General features: G+C 40.7%; 1 protein-coding gene across 3 annotated transcripts in view; it reads right to left on the reverse strand.

Annotated features, from left to right (window-relative positions):
* USP45 (ubiquitin specific peptidase 45) overlaps positions 1-17,851 on the reverse strand; it is a 94,976-nt gene that overhangs the window by 14,410 nt on the left and 62,715 nt on the right. For all 3 annotated transcript variants that reach the window (XM_060237495.1, XM_060237497.1, XM_060237496.1), the window contains exons 10-15: positions 14,522-14,603; positions 11,957-12,048; positions 8,239-8,295; positions 6,082-6,225; positions 903-1,593; positions 269-366 (exon numbers count right to left, since the gene is read on the reverse strand). In XM_060237495.1, the coding sequence (XP_060093478.1) occupies positions 269-366; positions 903-1,593; positions 6,082-6,225; positions 8,239-8,295; positions 11,957-12,048; positions 14,522-14,603 (1,164 nt within the window). The remainder of the gene's footprint in view (positions 1-268; positions 367-902; positions 1,594-6,081; positions 6,226-8,238; positions 8,296-11,956; positions 12,049-14,521; positions 14,604-17,851) is intronic.

The raw sequence follows: 17,851 nt of genomic DNA on the forward strand, positions 1-17,851 counted from the left end.
GGAGGAATTCATCTGTCCTCACTAATGCTGTCACACAGCCAAACCTATTTAGCTACATGGTGTCACGTTAAATAGGTAAGTCCTAAGTGAGTGCAATCATGTTCTAATCCCTTCAAAAAAAATTTAAAGTGGAAGAATAGGGACAGGGTTTTTTCTCAACGGCCCCTTCCCTGAATGACAACTTTTGTAAGAAAAACTGACCTTTACAAAAAAAAAGAAATGGCACATCATCTTTTCTATTGAAAGCAGCACATTTTTAAGAATTCACCTGGTGGAATCTTTTAAGGTGGAGAACAAGAATGGCAGGAACTGAAGAAATCAGCAGCTGCTTCCGGGCATTTGTATACACACCTTCCACCTTCTTCTCTGGAGAGAGTAAAACAGAACAATCCAAACAATTACATTATGTAACTGGAAATCTACACGTTCCATTCATTTATAAGTTTTCTGCTATGTCATTCAATTAAAAAAACTGGTCTTGAATTATTTGGAAAGCATTTACTGCTTAAAATAGATGTGATAGGCTAAAGAGTCAGAACTATGGTGAAACTGTAGGGCTGGCAAATAGCAGGTAGCAAGGCAGAGGTGTTTGGCAGGGCCCTTAACAAGTGGTCAGCAGTTCAGTTCGGTGGATGCTAAGTTATATGTCATTGTTAGTCATGGATGATACAATCACATCGATGTTCAGACTTCTAGTTTTATGGGTTCAAGAGCAAAAGAACCTCTTTTGGCCTGCTCAAGAATTTAGACACCCCAAAGGAATTCTGAAACCCCACTCAACTTCAAGAATAGTTTGCCATAAAGTACAAAGGACTGCTTTATTTTTTTAAAAAAATCCCTGAATGGTTGAAAGCCACTCAGTTCTAAGTTAAACAAGCAATATTCAATCATCACTACATTACCTGTGGAATTTGTCTTTTTATGATGCTTCTGTCTCTGTTCTGTACAGTTTTCACACAACAGCTTGTTATTTCCCATCAATAGTTCCACAGATGTAAACTGGTAGAGGCATGACTGAACCGAACACTCTTTAGAGCTTGGTACATAACTTGGAGAAAGAGTTTGGAAAGCATTTTGAGGGCTTTGCATCAATGGAAAAATCTCTGCTGAAAAGGTGATATTGTTTGACAGACCTGATAGTTGATCTCTGTTCAGCAGCCCTTCGTCCTCATTTACAGTGTTACCAAAACTCAGTTTTGACAAGGAACTTGTAAGTGCCTCTGTACTGTTATGGGATGATTTGCTGGAATGCCATTTAATGTTTTCAGGAAAGTGTTTATGCCCACTGGTATGCAAACCAGATGTGCAAGAAGCTCTGGTGGAAGCCGTTTGCTTTGGAGTGCTTTCACTTTCAGAAGCCTCACTATCTGCATCGACACTACTTTCAGAATGGCTTGCTTCTTTTTCACTGCCTTCACTCTGGCTTTCATTTGTTGCACACTCCATCACTATACTGCTATCCTCTGGACCTGGAACACTGGAGCCTCCTTCAGTTTTAGTGCCTCTAGGTTTTTCATGCATAATAAAAAGGCATGTTTCTTCTTTACTAGAGGAGGATTTCTTGGCAAGTCTGCTTTCATGGTTTACTTGGTTCTGTGAGTTAACACACTGAAAAATCCCAAAGTGGTATTAAAAGGAGAAAAAGAAACATCTTTGAAGCCTATATGTAGTCACTGTTATGAATACAGATATAATCACTGCTGCTAATACAAATATGGTTAAAGCTAATACACACACACATTATTTAACAGACTGACTTTTATAATGTACTCCTACTGAAATATTCTACCTTTTTGAGAATTCTCCTTCCCTCTGCTAAGGTATGTTTAATTTTAAGATATAATATGCATCAGTCCTGAATAATACAGAAATATACTTGAAAAAAATCAGAAGTGTGGTTATCAAAAAGAAAACGATTTGCATTTTTTTTTCTTTTAAAACTGAGTTCTACTCAGAAATTACAGCTTCAGAATGGCAGGGAATTGGGTTTGCACTACTTTGGGGTCTTTCCTGGCAAGCATGGGAGTCATGACTCAAGAGGGGTTTGTGCACATAGCATATAATCCCCAAATTTTAAGTACTTACAATAGCATGTATCACAAGGCTATGCACACAGGCTCCTATTTAATTGAGACTCCAAATGTGTGCTTGTCAAATGGGGCCAGGGAAAAGACAAATGCACCAGCGAGTGGAAGGCAGCAGTGCCATTTTGATTCCTTTCCTATCTGCAGATTGGAGAATGCCCAAGTCTTCCAATAAACTAGCACCATCTTCAAAATATCTAGGGCATCTCAACTTAATACATTAATTTTGAGTTGAGGTTCCAAAATATTTAGAATACTTTGTTTGCATTAACAGCAATGCCAAAAACTTAAAATTCCAACTAGCATTCCACATTCTGCATCACCATAGATCACAGTGGCTTACAAACAAAGAAGCAAAATATGGCAGCTGCCTCTGATCAAATTCCATTTTTATAGATAGATTATTCTTAAGGAAAGACAACTCTGGCTAGTTTGAGTGTGGGTAATATGGGATTTTAAGGGATGATGGAATTTAAGATGTACATAATTAATTCTTGTTAAAACTCTACAAAACTGTAGGTCTCAGGTAATGGAGAATGCTTTAAAGGTCATGACAAGCACCTTGAAATGACCTCTGAAGCAGATTGGCAATAGATGTAGCTGTTTCTAAATGGACAACATATGTTCCCTGTAGCTAGGTCCTGACAATAGTCAGGCTGCCACATTCTGGACTACTTGTAGTTTCTGAACATAGACAGACAGACAGACAGACAGATCCCCACAAGATAAATTCCATCTAGTTGATTCTGCAGCTCCAATGAAGACTTTGTGTCCAAACAGAAAAGAGTACAAACTGCCCTTAATGCCAACTCCATATTAAAACCGGTTGATGATAACAGAGTGATCAAGTGTGTCAAAGGGTGCTGAGAGATCCAACAATATCAACCTGGAAAACAGTCCCCAGTCCAACTTTAAACAAAGAATGTCCACTATTGCAACGAAAGTGATTTCAGTACAAAACCTGGCCCTGAAACCATACTGACTTCAAGGACAGATATGTTATCCAGGAACCCCTGGAAATGCTCTGCCACCACACACTCTAATACCTTCCCTATAAAGCTGGAGGCTAGCTTGTAATTGGCCACCTCATCCCTAACCAATGAAGGTTTTTTTGAGCACAGGTCTAATAACTGCTTCTTTCAAAGGGTTAGGGAGAGCCCCCTCAATCAGGAAGGAATCAATAGTTTTCACTGATGGCTCCAACCCCTTTCCCTAGCAATATTTTTTAAAGCCAGGATGGGTATGGGATGGATCCAGGGCAGGACTGGTGGCCTTCACTCTCCCACGCACCCTATCAGCATCCATAGGCAGGATCAATCTGAAGCCATTCATAGTAAAAGGACAAGCAGGTGTTTCTGGCATCTCACATACTGGCTGTGTAGTCAAATTGGCCTCCAAATAGCAGATGAGAGAGAATCTTGCAAAAACATCACAATTGGAGGCCAGATTTTCATAACCAGTGGGGTCAGACTTAAGTGTTATCAAGTCATGAAACACTTTAAAGATTCTGCTGCCACAATAGTGGTAGAGGAAAAAGGTCTTCTTTGCTGCCAATATCACTGCCACCTCATAGGTGATGTGCGGTGTCTGATTCATCCTGAGTCTCCTGCCAATGCTGCTCTAGTTGTCTTCCAGTTTGCTTCATATAGCCCAGTTCCCTGGGAAATCAAGAAAGGGGGAGGGAGTCTCACAGAGCATGGAAAAGGACACCAAAGAGGAATTCTGTTTATGGCCCAGTCAGCCATCATTATATGCAGCTACAAGAGTCTCCATAGTCACCAGGAAGGCTCTCAAAATCTCCCAGAGCCACCTGGGAACAAAGAGGAACCATTAATCTCTGAGGGTAGCCCATCCAAATCAGTCCACTGGTCCTGCAATGAGGCAGCAAACTTAACCATGCCTGACCACAAACCTCTAGCCCTCTAATCAGATCACTGGCAAGCCACTCAATGTAGAAAGAAGGACCAGAGTATGTCCTTTTTCATGTACTGGGTGCATTAGAAGCTGAGATAGACCCATAGCTGTCATGGCAGCCCTGAAGTTGACTCGACAAGGCAGCCTCAGAATGTGTGTTCAAATCCCCAATAATAATTATTCTTTGGATCCTCAGCACCAAGTCAGACATCACCTCTGTCAGTTCAATCAAACACACTGCTAGTAAGCAAGATCCCTAATTTGTCCTTGGTGCCCAATATTAAGTACATACAAAGCCAGCCTCTATCTACATTTGATACTTAGTGATGGAGACACTTAATCCATCAGTTATGCCCCTTGAGCATGTTTATTATCATTAGCCCCTGGATCCTACTTAGTTGATATTTCTTCCTTCCTTTTCAAAAACACATTTCTGCACTTCTTCAAAAGCATGTATTTTACATCTGGGTTAGTGGTTAGCTTTTTGTGGTGATGCCAACCAGGGTTAGCCTTATGTTTCTTTATATAATACTTCAATAGCTTTAATAAAATTATGAAAAATTGTGAATAGAGATCAGGATTAGATTTTGTGATAGCAATAATTAGAAAGCGTGGTCATTAAATTTTTAAACCCTGAAAGTTGAAAAATTAGCCTGGCTCCTAAGTTTCTGGTCTGTTCTTACAGCCAAATAAATTTGTCAGGATCCAGTTATGTGTTCTCATGTGCCCTTTTAAAATAAAGGAGAGCAGCACATCTATTTTTTTGCGACCATAAGCATGGATTGGATATCTTGGTCCTGCTTCTGATCCATGACTTCCTCCACAAATGTTAAAATGTGATGGACAAGTCTTCCTACCATTTGCTCTTCCTGCATCAACAACCTTAGTCACTACGGTACATCTTGAAGAACTGACAGTCACCATTTAAATCTCTGAGTAGATATGCTCTCTTTAGTCTTTCTGGAATGCATTTTTAAAACAACTAGGCATCTACAGACTTGCATTAATTCATGAACATATATACCAAATAGATGATTTTTAGAAAAGATGATCAAATATAAAAACAGACATAAAGAGCACAACATGCAATAAAGGAAGCAATGGGGAGGGAGGAAGAGAGAGAAACAGAACAATGGTGAAGATGGAGGAATTGCACTCCAATGGTAACTAAATATTGATGCCATCCAAATATGCTTCCTAGACTGCAAGCAGCACTATTTTTGAAGTTAACAGATTTTCCAAAAAAGTAGAAAAGAAATGCTGCCAGACTCCCCCAGAGGCAGTACGTGTACTATTTAGCTGCTTAACAAGACACGCTTTCATCTGTTAGATGCTAAAGGATATAGGTTATGACATGAAATGCTTCCAAAATGCTTAAAGTATTGCATTTTCTTAGTAATGATATAAATATTTTATTATAAAATAATGTATAGTACAAGCAAGAAGAGCAGCATCCCATGTGCTGTTAGCCTGGCCTTATCTACCGCATGCTGTGCCACCATCAGGAAGAACCATGTTAAGAGTCTGAACTATGGTTCTCAAGCCCTTGGGCCACTGCAGGCTGAGCACATCTTGGAAGCCATGTTCCAAGTCTCCAGGGAGACAGTGTTGGCTGTACTTCTCCTGTAGCTCGCCCTGCCAACTGATCCACCAAATGGCACTAATGCTGACTTGTCTGCTCTCTTGACTGGCTCTGCACTGCCTGCAATTGCAGCCAGAAGCAAACTTGGACAACAGGGAGGGCATGGGAGAAGAAGGGCAAAGGAAAAGAAGCATAATTTTTTCAAAATGATTTTAAAAAATCAGGAGTACAATTTTTAATCCATTTAATGAATTTACCCTTTATCTACCCTAGCAATTAACATGCAATGTCAACTATTTTTAAAACTGTGCAATTTATTAAGAAAACATAATAAGCTCTGTAAAAACTATACCCCTCCCCCCGCCCCCCCTGGTAACAGTGCTATATGGTAAAAGTCTCCAGATCAGGTCTCCTAGCCAGTCCAGGCTCCCACAAAGAACAATGAGTTTGTCTTAAGAGTATATTAAGAGACTGACTGGTTAGCTGTGCCACTAGTCATACCTTGTCCTTTGTTACTGTATGTTTCCTAGACTGTTTTAATTGTTGATTATTCAAAGCAGTAATAGTACAACTGCTGTACTGATCAACATCTCCTTGTGCATGTTTACATTTACTTGTTCTTCCAAATGGAACAGGTTTTGAAATCTGGAAAATAAAAGTGGTTATTTTAGCTGGCTCAAGGTTGACTCAGCCTTCCATCCTTCCAAGGTCAGTAAAATGAGTACCCAGCTTGCTGGGGGGAAAGTGTAGATGACTGGGGAAGGCAATGGCAAACCACCCCATTAAAAAGTCTGCCGTGAAAATGTTGTGATGAGATGTCACCCCAGGGGACTATTTTATTTTATTTTAAATGCAACAAACATCTCTATTTCAAAATGACCCCATAAGAGGGCAATCTTGGTTTAAGTCTTCTGGAATATAGTAGAGAAACTCTTGAAAAATAACTAGTCAGTCATTAGTTAGATACTAAAATCCTACTCAAACATTTTTAACATTAATTTACAATAACAGTAAAGAACAGAGAGAATTATATCATTTTCAAAGAAAACTATTTTCTGGCAACCGACAGTGCCTCCCAGAAGCTTTAAAGAGTAGCATACCAAGTCCTCTGGAACCTCCCAAAGCAAAAGCAGCCATCTCAGTGGTAGCCCTTACTCCTGAACACTTGTGCTCTCTTCGGGCTGGCACCTCAAGAATTCTAGCACTTTGTTCATTCTTTAAATTCCTGTCCAAAGGGAAATCAAGTCTTTCCAGAAAAAAAGCAAAGTACCTCAAAATGCAAAAAGCCTTCCTTTGCTGATCAAGTCTATTGCCTGCTTTCAACTCTTAGGCAGCCTAAAATGGACTAATTATGCATACATGATGGCTGCAAACTTTCTCCTGCAAAACAGTACCCTTTGTATAATCGTATGAAGGAGTGGAACTGCATGTAGCAGCACAAGATAGTTGGGCTTGCAACAAGATAGTTGGGCTTGCACAATGCCCTCAATGGGCGTACATATGCACCATTCTCCAAATGTAGCCATCAATCCTATATAAAAGTCTACGTAACAGTAACCAAAGGTAAGATGGCTGGCTCTTATTATTTGCATTATGCTTCTTCCTGAATGCAGTGCCCCAGCTCCTATTATAGATCATTGCCAATAACAGATAGTATACCTGGGGAAGGCAAAGGGAAATTTGGTCATAGCCATTCACCATTTACCGTATTTGCCGGCGTATAAGATGACCCCCCAACATTTCCACTCAAAATATAGCGTTTGTTATATACTCGCCGTATAAGACTACCCCCTCTTCCGCACACCTTTCACACACCAAATAAAAGGTAAAAGAACATCTGGCCCACCCCTGCATCTCCCTGTGACCAGCACTAGTGCGCAAGTGCGCATGTGCGAGCTCTGCGTAGACAAGGGGCGGGCAGAGCGCCGCTGCTTCCCGCCAAGCAGAACGGGCCGGTCACGCCGAAAAGGCTGGCACCCCTGTCTCACTGCTGATGCTTGCCGCAGCCACGCTGATGACCCGCCACGGCTGCGCTGGATACCGCGCAATACTGGACGGTATGTAGAATGAGGTGGGCGGGCATCGGGAGGCCACTATGGGCACCAGGCGAGCATCGGAAGGCCACTATGGGCAGCTATGTCTATCCCAACTGAAGTGCACCCGGCGTATAAGACGACCCCCTCACTTGGAGGCATGTTTTTCAGGGCAAAAAAGTAGTCTTATACGCCAGCAAATACTGTATATCATGCAAGATGAATTTGTATATGCATGCCACACTTGCTTCATTCCAGGCAGAAGCAAAGAGAGTAAGCTACCAAATTTGTATGTGGAAATATATGTTTCCAAACAGATTGATGCTTTGTTTGTAAACCAGGCAGTCCAGTAAGGTCAACCTTAAAGTATGCTGCATAAGACTTTAAAAAACATCATCCAGCACTCAAGATTGTATACCCCTTAGACAATGCAAATTATCCTAGCAAATTGCTAGCACTGCTGAAGCTGTCTGCTATAGGTGGAATTTGGGAAAGTGGGAATTGATTGGCAGTGTTATAGCTGATTACCTCCTCAACCATCAGTATGCTGAGAAGGCAAATAGCGTCAGACACAACAGCATGCAATATAACCATGTCACTATTTATTAAATAAATTATTTCTTACCCTCTCTTCTATTATAGGGAGTGAAAGATCAATAAAAGGTTCCTTCACTGTGGAAATCTTAAAACAGAAATAAAACAAGTGTAAAAGACCTGCATAAGCAGCTCTTTTTCCTCATATATTGGAAGTTGTTAATATAGTATCAAATTAATTAAAATAAAGTTATTGTTTACTGCAACAAACAATTTAACATCATTTTTGAGAAACCAAGCTATTTCATTTTGAATTAAAAACAAACAAGCTGTAGTGGTAGAGTGTTAAACTAAGATCTGAAAGTCTCAGATCCAAGTCCCTGCTTTGCTGTTGGCAATTGCTGGGTGACCTTGGGCTAGTCACATACTCCCAGCCTAGCTTACCTCACAGGATTATTGCTGTGAGGATAAAAGAGAAGAGAACAATGTTGTAAGCTTCTGTGGATCCCCACGAAGGAGACAAGCAGAGTATAAATATCTAAATAATTACATCAAAAGTCAGAAGACAGTGGTTTTTCTTACTTAGGAATAATAAATTTGCAGGCATTTAATCTCATCAGAAGTATATTTTAACCAATTATAAGGTTATCTAATTAAAACATGGGGCGTTTTCGCACTTACCTTAAGCCGGAGCGATGTCCCTCTTCACCGCGCAGCGTCTGCACAGTTTTCGCACTAATTGCTCCGGAGCACCTGGAAGAGCCGCAAAGTCCCGCGGCTTTTGCGTCGCAAATGTAAACCGGTTTACCAATTAGTGCGAAAACCGTGCAGATGCTGCATGGTGAAGAGGGACGTCACTCCAGCTTAAGGTAAGTGCGAAAACGCCCATGAAGTTGCATTTAGGTTTTTGTTGTTTTGTATTTGTTGTTTTGTACTGGCCTGTCCGTGCACATTTGGCTCTCACTAATACAACATTTCAAGCTATAGGCCTTTGCTTGTCATGTGGGAAAGACAATGTTTTTACTTAAACAAACATACACACACACACAGGGTAGGTGGATCTTGTTTCTTCTGAAATGAGCTGAGTTTGACAGATACTTAAAATACTTCCAGATACAAAGGGAAGTGGGATCAAAATAAAAAATGCAACTACAGCCATGTAACTGTAGAGTTTGCCAGCAGGATTCCAGCCTTGTTTCTATAGACCAGGGCTCTGCATGCCCAAAATACAAGCCAAATTTTGTAATTTTCGGCACCGGTTCCCAGTAGCTAGTTCCTGCCAATATTGGAAAAGGAATCTGATCTGGAAACTTGTTTACCAGGTCTGTAGCTAACAAATGCCTGACACCAGCATTGACAGGACTGCAAGGACGAGGTCATAATGATACAGAACATACATTGCTAATTGTTCTGGCACTCCCATCCTAGCCATATGCATGGGTCTAGCTGCCTGCAATGCTGCTGGCTCAATTACATGTTCTACAATGTTTTGCTGATGTAATACTCAATGCACACCATACTCCTTAGGAAGTGTCTACACTGGCCCCAACCCCACCAGCACACACCCTGGATACGTTGTGTGTGTGTGGGGGGGGATTATAGTGCTGTTCTACAAATAGGTATTAGACAGAAAACTGATTCTTCCCTTAAAAGAGAAATTCATTCCATGTGACAGACATTGCAAGGAACATTGCCCACTTCCGCTGGAGCAGATATGCTGGCTGGGAAAGGCTCCAGTCTTTCATTCCATGTGGCAAGCTAATACCATTCCCATGCCAGTGTATCTACTCACAAGTAAACATCCAAGCTGGGATGTTGATTCAGAAGTAATTCTTACACTGTTCTTTGATGGTGCAAAATATACACCCACAAAGAATGGCACAACAATATTCCAGGAGAGGGAGGGATAGACTGGCTCAAAAGGCAAAGTTTGTAACTGACAGCAAATTACAGTTGCATATACCACAAACAAGTTTACTCTGGAAATAGGTCGTATAGCAATACATAAAACAAAGGACAGTGTGGTGGCTAGGAGAATCAAGAAGCCATGGCACAAATGGCTACCATTTATCCTTTCAGTTTCTGGGATATGTCTTAACAGATATGTGCCCCACATCAAGGACTTCTGTGCCCTGCATTCTACTGCACAACTGCAATTCAGCTGATGGCCTATGGCTCCAATGGGAGCTTAGATGCAAGTAACCAATATGTGCTCACAAAGTGTTCACGATACAGTTGTCATCCTTTGTTGCTCAGTATTTACCATTTACTCAATCTTCACCGTAGCTCTCTATCTCATATATATATAAGCCCTATGGAATTGGCTCAGTTTGGCTCTCCCACTGGCTGTGCATGCTGCATCAACCACTGGCCTATCAAACATTACTCAAGTGCATTTGATTGGCATTGGCTGACTCCGCTCCTCTTCCCCGCCCACTGCCAGCCCCAGGACAAACAAGGATTGGGCCACTGAGGAACTGCTAGAAAGAGGTTGCTGCTAGGCAACCAACCTTGGTTCACCCAGTAAAAAGTGAGGGAAAGAGGCCCTTTCTAGGCCTATTTTGGCCTTTGAAGGAAAACTCATTGGACCCAGTCCTGACTAGGGCTGCCAGCTCCAGGTTAGTGGGAAATTTGTGGAGATTCGTCTACGGAAGCCAGAATTTGGGGAGGGGAGAGGCCTCAACTGAATATAATGCCCTAGAGTCCACCCTCCACAGCAGTTATTTTCTCCAGGGGGAGAGAAATCTGTTGTCTAAAGTTCAGCTGTGATCCCAGGAGATCTTCAGGCTCCACCTGGAGATTGGATACCCTAGGCCTGGCTGCTTGCTACTGTTCAGAAGCAGCCAACCAGCCATTTCCTCCTGTGGAACCACTGCTGCCAATCTTCAGGTGAGGGCTGGATATCACTTAGAATTAAAACTGCTCTCCAGATGGCAGAGAACAGGAGAAAATGGATGCTTTGCAGGGTGGACTCTGTGTCATTATACCCTGCTGAGGTCACTTACCTCCTGCTTTGGTCCACATTGTCTTTTCAGACCAGTCACAGACTTTCAGACTAACCTACTTCACAAGGTTGTATTGCAGATCAAAAGGGGGAGAGGAGAATTATGTAAGCTACTTTGGTCCCCACTGTGGAAAAGGACTGTACTTTTCCTAGGTAGAGGCTGCAGGAAGCGGGGAGGAGATGGAAAGCTGAAATCAGATCAATTCCCCTACAGAAAATGGTCACCTTGGGTGAGTGGGGAACACAGCAGGGGGGGGCCCACTTGCCCAGAGCCTCTTTCTAGAGCCCACTGTATTTTTCACCACAACAGGCCTTATTCCTAGTTCTTTCATATAGTGCATGAAAGATAAGCAAGTTGCTAAGAAGAACATATGCACATACACAGACCCACAGACTTTTGATAACATGACAAGGTTGCAACAGCACTAAGGTCAGTTAATTTTTCTTCAAACTATGGAGAAGAGCACAGAGACAGCCAAGAGCAGATACAGGGGTGTACTATACTTACTAACACTTTGGGGGAATGATGTGTTAAGTTTATCATCACTGTTTGAACAGGATTCAGATATTCAGCCTATTATTAACTAGAGAAACTAGCGAAGTACTGAAGGGTTATTTTAAAAACATTAATGACATTCTTCACTGAATGGAAGGAAAATTTAAGAATAAAATAAGCACTTAGAAATAATTAGTTTTCAGATATGTGAGAAGAATGAATGAAAGAGTACAGATTTATCTCAAAACACAGTATGTTCAGGTCATTAAATGATTGTTTCCATAACAAATTGAATTCCAGAATACCTACATTTTCACATTCCTCACACATGATAGTGCTAGTCAATTCACCAACAAATATCCTATCTATGAAGTTCATCTTCACACTCTCTCTTCCATAGGCTGAAAAAACATTGCCTTTTTAAAAATGTGAACATACAAAATCAATTCTAAAAACAATACAATTCATTCTAGAATTTCTTCTGAAAACATGCATACATAGGCAAATAGTGTCTTTATATAATGAAAGTATAGTTTGCATTCATTAGTGATTAATAAACTGAGTCATTTATGTTTCCAGTAGACAGATAAAGATATGACTTTCAAATAAAAGGCATTAAATGCATAATATTAATAATATTTTTATCCATTTATTCTTATTAAGTGCACATATTACTGTGCTACAGACAGCATCAGCAGGACTGCAGCATGATCTAATTTATTTTCCACAGGACTAAAAGGGAAATTACACCAGACAAAAATCATTCTGGAATGTGTGTGTGTGTGTGCATATGCTGGCAAGGCATGATTTCCTCCACCACACTCCAGCACCAATACTTTAGCCCATTCTGATCATGAAGGTCAAGGAATTCTCAGAATCAACAGTGCCTACAGCAAAATAGACATCTGTGGGGGTGGGAATGGGTGACCAGCAAAATGATCCTCTCTTTCTCCACCAAGTGAACTGATGTGTTGTCTCTGAAGAGGCAGAGTTGGATTCAACTCACTGATTTTTATTACTATTTTGCAATAAACCATCAAAGACAAATGCCTGACTTTAAGGTATAAAGCTTTTGTTCAACTTCAGGTAGAACATTAATTCATAAATTTCAAAATGTGATACTTCAGCTCATGTATTAGAGCGCTTTCACACAGTAGGTTGTGAAAGCAACTAGCTTTATCTGAATTTATCTCAACTAATTTGTATGAAGACTGAGCCCCGGGGTGCAGAGTAGTAAAGCTACACTACTGCAGTCCTAAGCTCTGCTCATGACCCGAATTCAATCCTGGGTTCAGGTAGTCGGCTCAAGGTTGACTCAGCCTTCCATCCTTCCGAGGTCGGTAAAATGAGTACCCAGCTTGCTGGGGGGAAAGCGTAGATGACTGGGGAAGGCAATAGCAAACCACCTCATAAAAAAAAGACTGCTATAAAAACTTTGTGAAAGCAATGTTATTCCAGAGTCAGAAATGACTGGTGTTTGCACAGGGGACTACCTTTACCTTTTAAAATGTGTTTTAAAGATTGCAGCCTGATAGTATGACTGAAGATTTCTCTTGTGAAGGTTCCAGAAAAAAACTTTCAGAAAGCTTCAGATCATAATAGCTTGAGAAAAGGGGAACGGAAAATAACTACAGACTGCAGCTATAATTTAACTCCATGTCATTTCCATTCCTCTTCTCTCCCTCACCCCTTAGCTGAAGCAAAAAAAGAAAAGCCCTTTTATTTTCTCATCTTCAGAGGTAGCCAGAAGACATGACACCCAGTTCCTTGTTCACTCCTCCTTCCATCCCATTTTTGGCTGGTATGTTCAACATCCGGCAGTTAGCATGATTTCTCCCCTAAGCCCAAGACATATAGGCTGATAACAGACAGGCATTGTGGGGCAGATTGGAGGTATTCCAAATCAGGCCGGCTCAAAAAGAGCTGTCCCGTAGCCTCCACACGCTCCTGGTGAGGTGGCCCTATCCTATCTGCAAGGCAGCATGGCAGGATCAGACAGAAGGATGCCTCAGAAGCTGGATTGCTCTCCCCCCTCCCAAATTAAGCATTCAAACGCTCATGCGCTCAAGTGTCCAGGCAGTTTTTAAGGAAGGGAAAAGTAAGAAGCAGCTTGGAGCGGCTTGGTGGTTTCACATGCCAAGGTGCCTTGCTTGCACCCTTCCGCTACCAGATGGCGAGGAGGTGACTGGCATACAGCTTAAAAATTTGCTACCACTTCCAAAGTGAAAGCTTTTTGAGCTCTGGAGGCTGAAGAAAGGGGTGGGAAAGGGATGGAGATGGAGATGGGCGGCAGATGTTGCCATTTGGAGGGATTTTTCTGGTCCATTTCAGAGGCTTCTCTGAGTCAGCCCAAAGTGCCAGTCTGTAAGCAGCCATACAGAGGAAGATCCTAGGGCTATGTAGCTGCACTGATGCACCTGAATGTAATCTTCAGTGAAATTATAGAGCAGTTGGTACAGTGACGCTTTGGCAATAAGCACTTGATGACTGCAGCCAAAGATTACTCTTTTATTGAGAATGTTTTCAGACTTAGCTTACTTCCACTAAAAAATGGTTCATTAAGGCTGCAATCCTAAAATAGAAAAGCCACCAAATGCAGCTTAACTTACTTCTGAGTAAGCAAGTTATGGGTGAGTATGTATATCTTGAAAGTCAGTATGGCAGCATATGGCAGCAAACAAAATACATACTGATCTAGATTTTACTACATGTATTAAATAATCAGGTCAATGGAGTATTTTGCATGTGCACTAGATGGCACTAGAAAATAGGCTTGAGCCAACACACCACACATGGCATTTTCATAATCCAAACACAAACTTAAATCATGTTATACCCAAATAACTGTGGAAGCTTTGCTGAAGAGCAACATACCTTTGACTTTTCTTTTTGTCTCCTCATCTGCTGTTTTAGTAGTTGGATTATTGAACGCTTTTAAAATTGCAGTTTGTATGCGCTGTAACAAATATTTAGAAAGTATTTTACTGGATGAAGTACCCATACTTAAAAGTGTCTTTTTAAAATGCAGTTGCAGTGGTAACAAGGAAAATACTTTGACAATTCCATTCAAATGCTGCTACCAGCTACAAATTTCTGGCACTGTATGAATAACCTTGAATTATTAACATTAGATCACCCCTTCTACTACACTCACTTTCAAAAAGGCCACTATTTGAAAAAAACAAGTTATTCATTAAACAATTGTAGAATAATGGCCTCCTCTTCCCTAAAATACGGTAAACCCTGAAGTGCTACCTAGATTATAAGAACTGTCCCTTGAATTTTAGTGAATGACTGGATTAATGGAAGTCTCTGGGTTTCTTTGTGACTGGACTTCTGTCATAAAGCACAGAAATATAAAGAGCTGACCTAGTATAGGGTGTGATTTGGGAAGTCCTCAACTCAAATCTAATCCCAACCATGACCTTGCTAGGTAGCCTAAGCAAAGCTATTATCTCTCAGCCTCATCCCCCAGTCTGCAGTGCAGACAGAACACCACTGGACTTCTTTACAGGGTTTGGAAGGGTAAGTGTGTTATGTCCACAGCTGAAAACACTCTAAAAACTAATATTATTAGATTTATAATGGCACCTCAGAACATTTTTCTCCTACAAAAAGGGAAGGAATTGAGCCAGCATGACCAGCTTTACAATGACACAAGATGAGGGGGTGGACGTGGGTAGGGAGCAGGAGCCTCTACTGTGCCTTGTTCCAGCCCCCACACTCAAGAGCAGATAATGCTCCTTACTGCCCCAAGCACAGCTGGGCTTCCCAAACTCTTGTCTATCACCACAGTTCAGGAAGCACTACTGGGCATGTGTGGCTTACCACTCCCACCCACCCCCGTAAATGTTCCCAGGCAGGGATGAAAAGTGGTAGGAGTGGGCAGCTAAAAAGATGATAGCAAAGCTGCAGAAGCCTTAGGCAGCATTTCTTGTCACCACAATTGTTGATAAGCTCTGCTGCAATGAGTATATTCTGATGCATTTCATTCCATCTTTTCTAAATCAAAGCTTAACATGGAAGCAAAGATCGTGGCTGGAGGGAAGTATACATGAAAACTGTCAGTAAGGGCAGGGGAGGGAGAAAAATAAGAAAAACTGATACTCAGGAAGAAAAACAACATTAATGTCAGAAAAGGAACAAAAAATCTCTCCTTTTTAAAAGAAGAGGGGTGTAGCATACAGTGCAATCATATGCAGAGTTACTCCAGTTTAAAGCCTATTGTTTTATTTTTCTTCATTTATATCCCAGTTCTTTGTGCAATGAGCCATCAAAATAGCTTATAAATCCTCCCTTCTGCATTTTATCTTCACAACAAACTTGGAAAGTAGGTTATGTCAAGAATGAGGGGACTGGCCCAAGGTCACTCAGCAAGCTCCCATGGGAGAGTAGGGATTTGAACAGGAGTCTCCTGGATCCTAGTCTGCTACTGACAACAAAGTGGCTCTCCACTGGCTTAGACTGTATAGGCCTGTACTGTTAGATGGCCATTTTATTTACAAAACCTAAGAAGTGATTTATGAAAGAGAAGAATAGTGTGTTCTTGCACTGCATATTGCCATTTTCATTTTAAAGTTATAGTAAGTACTTCCGCTTCTCCTGTTTTTGGCTGGTCTTAATGGCAAGCTTTAAAAAATACAAATAAAAACTGGGTGAAGGAAGTTGACAGTCGTTTGTAACAGAACTAAGATTTTAGGGCTCTGATATTTATCATATAGCATTACTATAATACATTATTTTCCATAACTAAACAGCATCTAATTACCACTGCGGAAGCACCAACTTTAACATCTAAAGAAATGGCTGAAAAGCTCACGTGTAGCATGAGATTTACTAATTATTATTATTCTTTTATTATTATTATTTGTTTATTTATATTCCACCCATTCCCCCATTGGGGGCTCAGAGTGGAGTACAGCAAATAGAAATAAAATCACAATAATATTATCAGTACAAATGTGCAATGTGTTACTACATGACTTTATTGTGAAATGGTGTATAAACAAGGGAGTTCCATTCACAGATCTTTATGAAGTTAGTTCTCACATCTAACAAAATCTGTCAGTGTCATAGGGAACATGCACTCAAATTTATAATTTAAACATTTACAAGAGGTCATACTCTACGCCTATGTCAAGAATATGGAAATGCCTTACGGTTTTATTTTGAAATATTAACAGAGCAACAACAACTGGTGTGTCAACAGACTAACAGTCTCTACTTCACAAGCATGTGACCTGGCAAGTGAATTAACACCAATGCCTAAAGCCCCTCTTTATTCACCTTAAATCCAGCAATGTAGTAAGAGGAGTAATCAATTGATCTCTGAGCAATTTGGATACCATAAATGGGTTTAAGGCCATAAACGGACTCCCTTTTTGTTGGGATTAGTGCACTGAACCATTTATTTAGGTCAAAGAAAGACATGGTCTTTGAAGGGTTTGGGTGCAGCTAACAATGGCACAGACATTAATCAATTAGCAGCAGGGTTCAAATACTTCAAGCCCTGGTGTGAAGAAGCACAATATTACAAGGGGACAACACTGCAGCTTTGACTGTTGTAGCAACCATTTCCATTTTTAAAAGGTTCACTTACATACGTTAATGTGACTTAGAATGATGCAGATATAAAATACACCAAGCATTAAAACAACTCCATTCCCAAATTAGAAGTCGTCAATCAGGATAAGCAATAACTAAGACAAGTTAGAATGCTCTCAAAGAATGCAAATTTTGTAATTAAGCAAAACTACACTCTCTGTGGCCTTCAAAAGAGCTTTAATTTATTTTTATTATTATTACTTTAGGAGGTCGACCAGAGGAGGTCAAATAGATTATTTCAGGATGGGGGGGGGGTTATTTTATATTGTTAGACAGAATGCTTACTATAGCCAGAAGACTGTGAAAAAGTGGCTACTTTCAAACTTTGCAAAGCTATTACCAACACTCACAGCAAATATATTTAAAACTAGCTTGAAAATGTGGAGGCCTCTAAACATTTTTAAAGGATTCTGGTGGCAGACACATTGCTGTAGGCTTCCTCCAATAAAAACAAAACCAAACCACATGGTAGTGACACTCCTAACAATAGCACGATTAACAGCTGTGAAGTTCCCATGACAGACAATATAGCTCCCATTTGTTTCGGACCAGCACAACTGTCAATGCTCACAAGATTGACCAGATCCACAGATCTGACAT

Source organism: Heteronotia binoei, chromosome 1, assembly GCF_032191835.1.
Source record: "Heteronotia binoei isolate CCM8104 ecotype False Entrance Well chromosome 1, APGP_CSIRO_Hbin_v1, whole genome shotgun sequence".
Classification (NCBI taxonomy): Eukaryota; Metazoa; Chordata; class Lepidosauria; order Squamata; family Gekkonidae; genus Heteronotia; species Heteronotia binoei.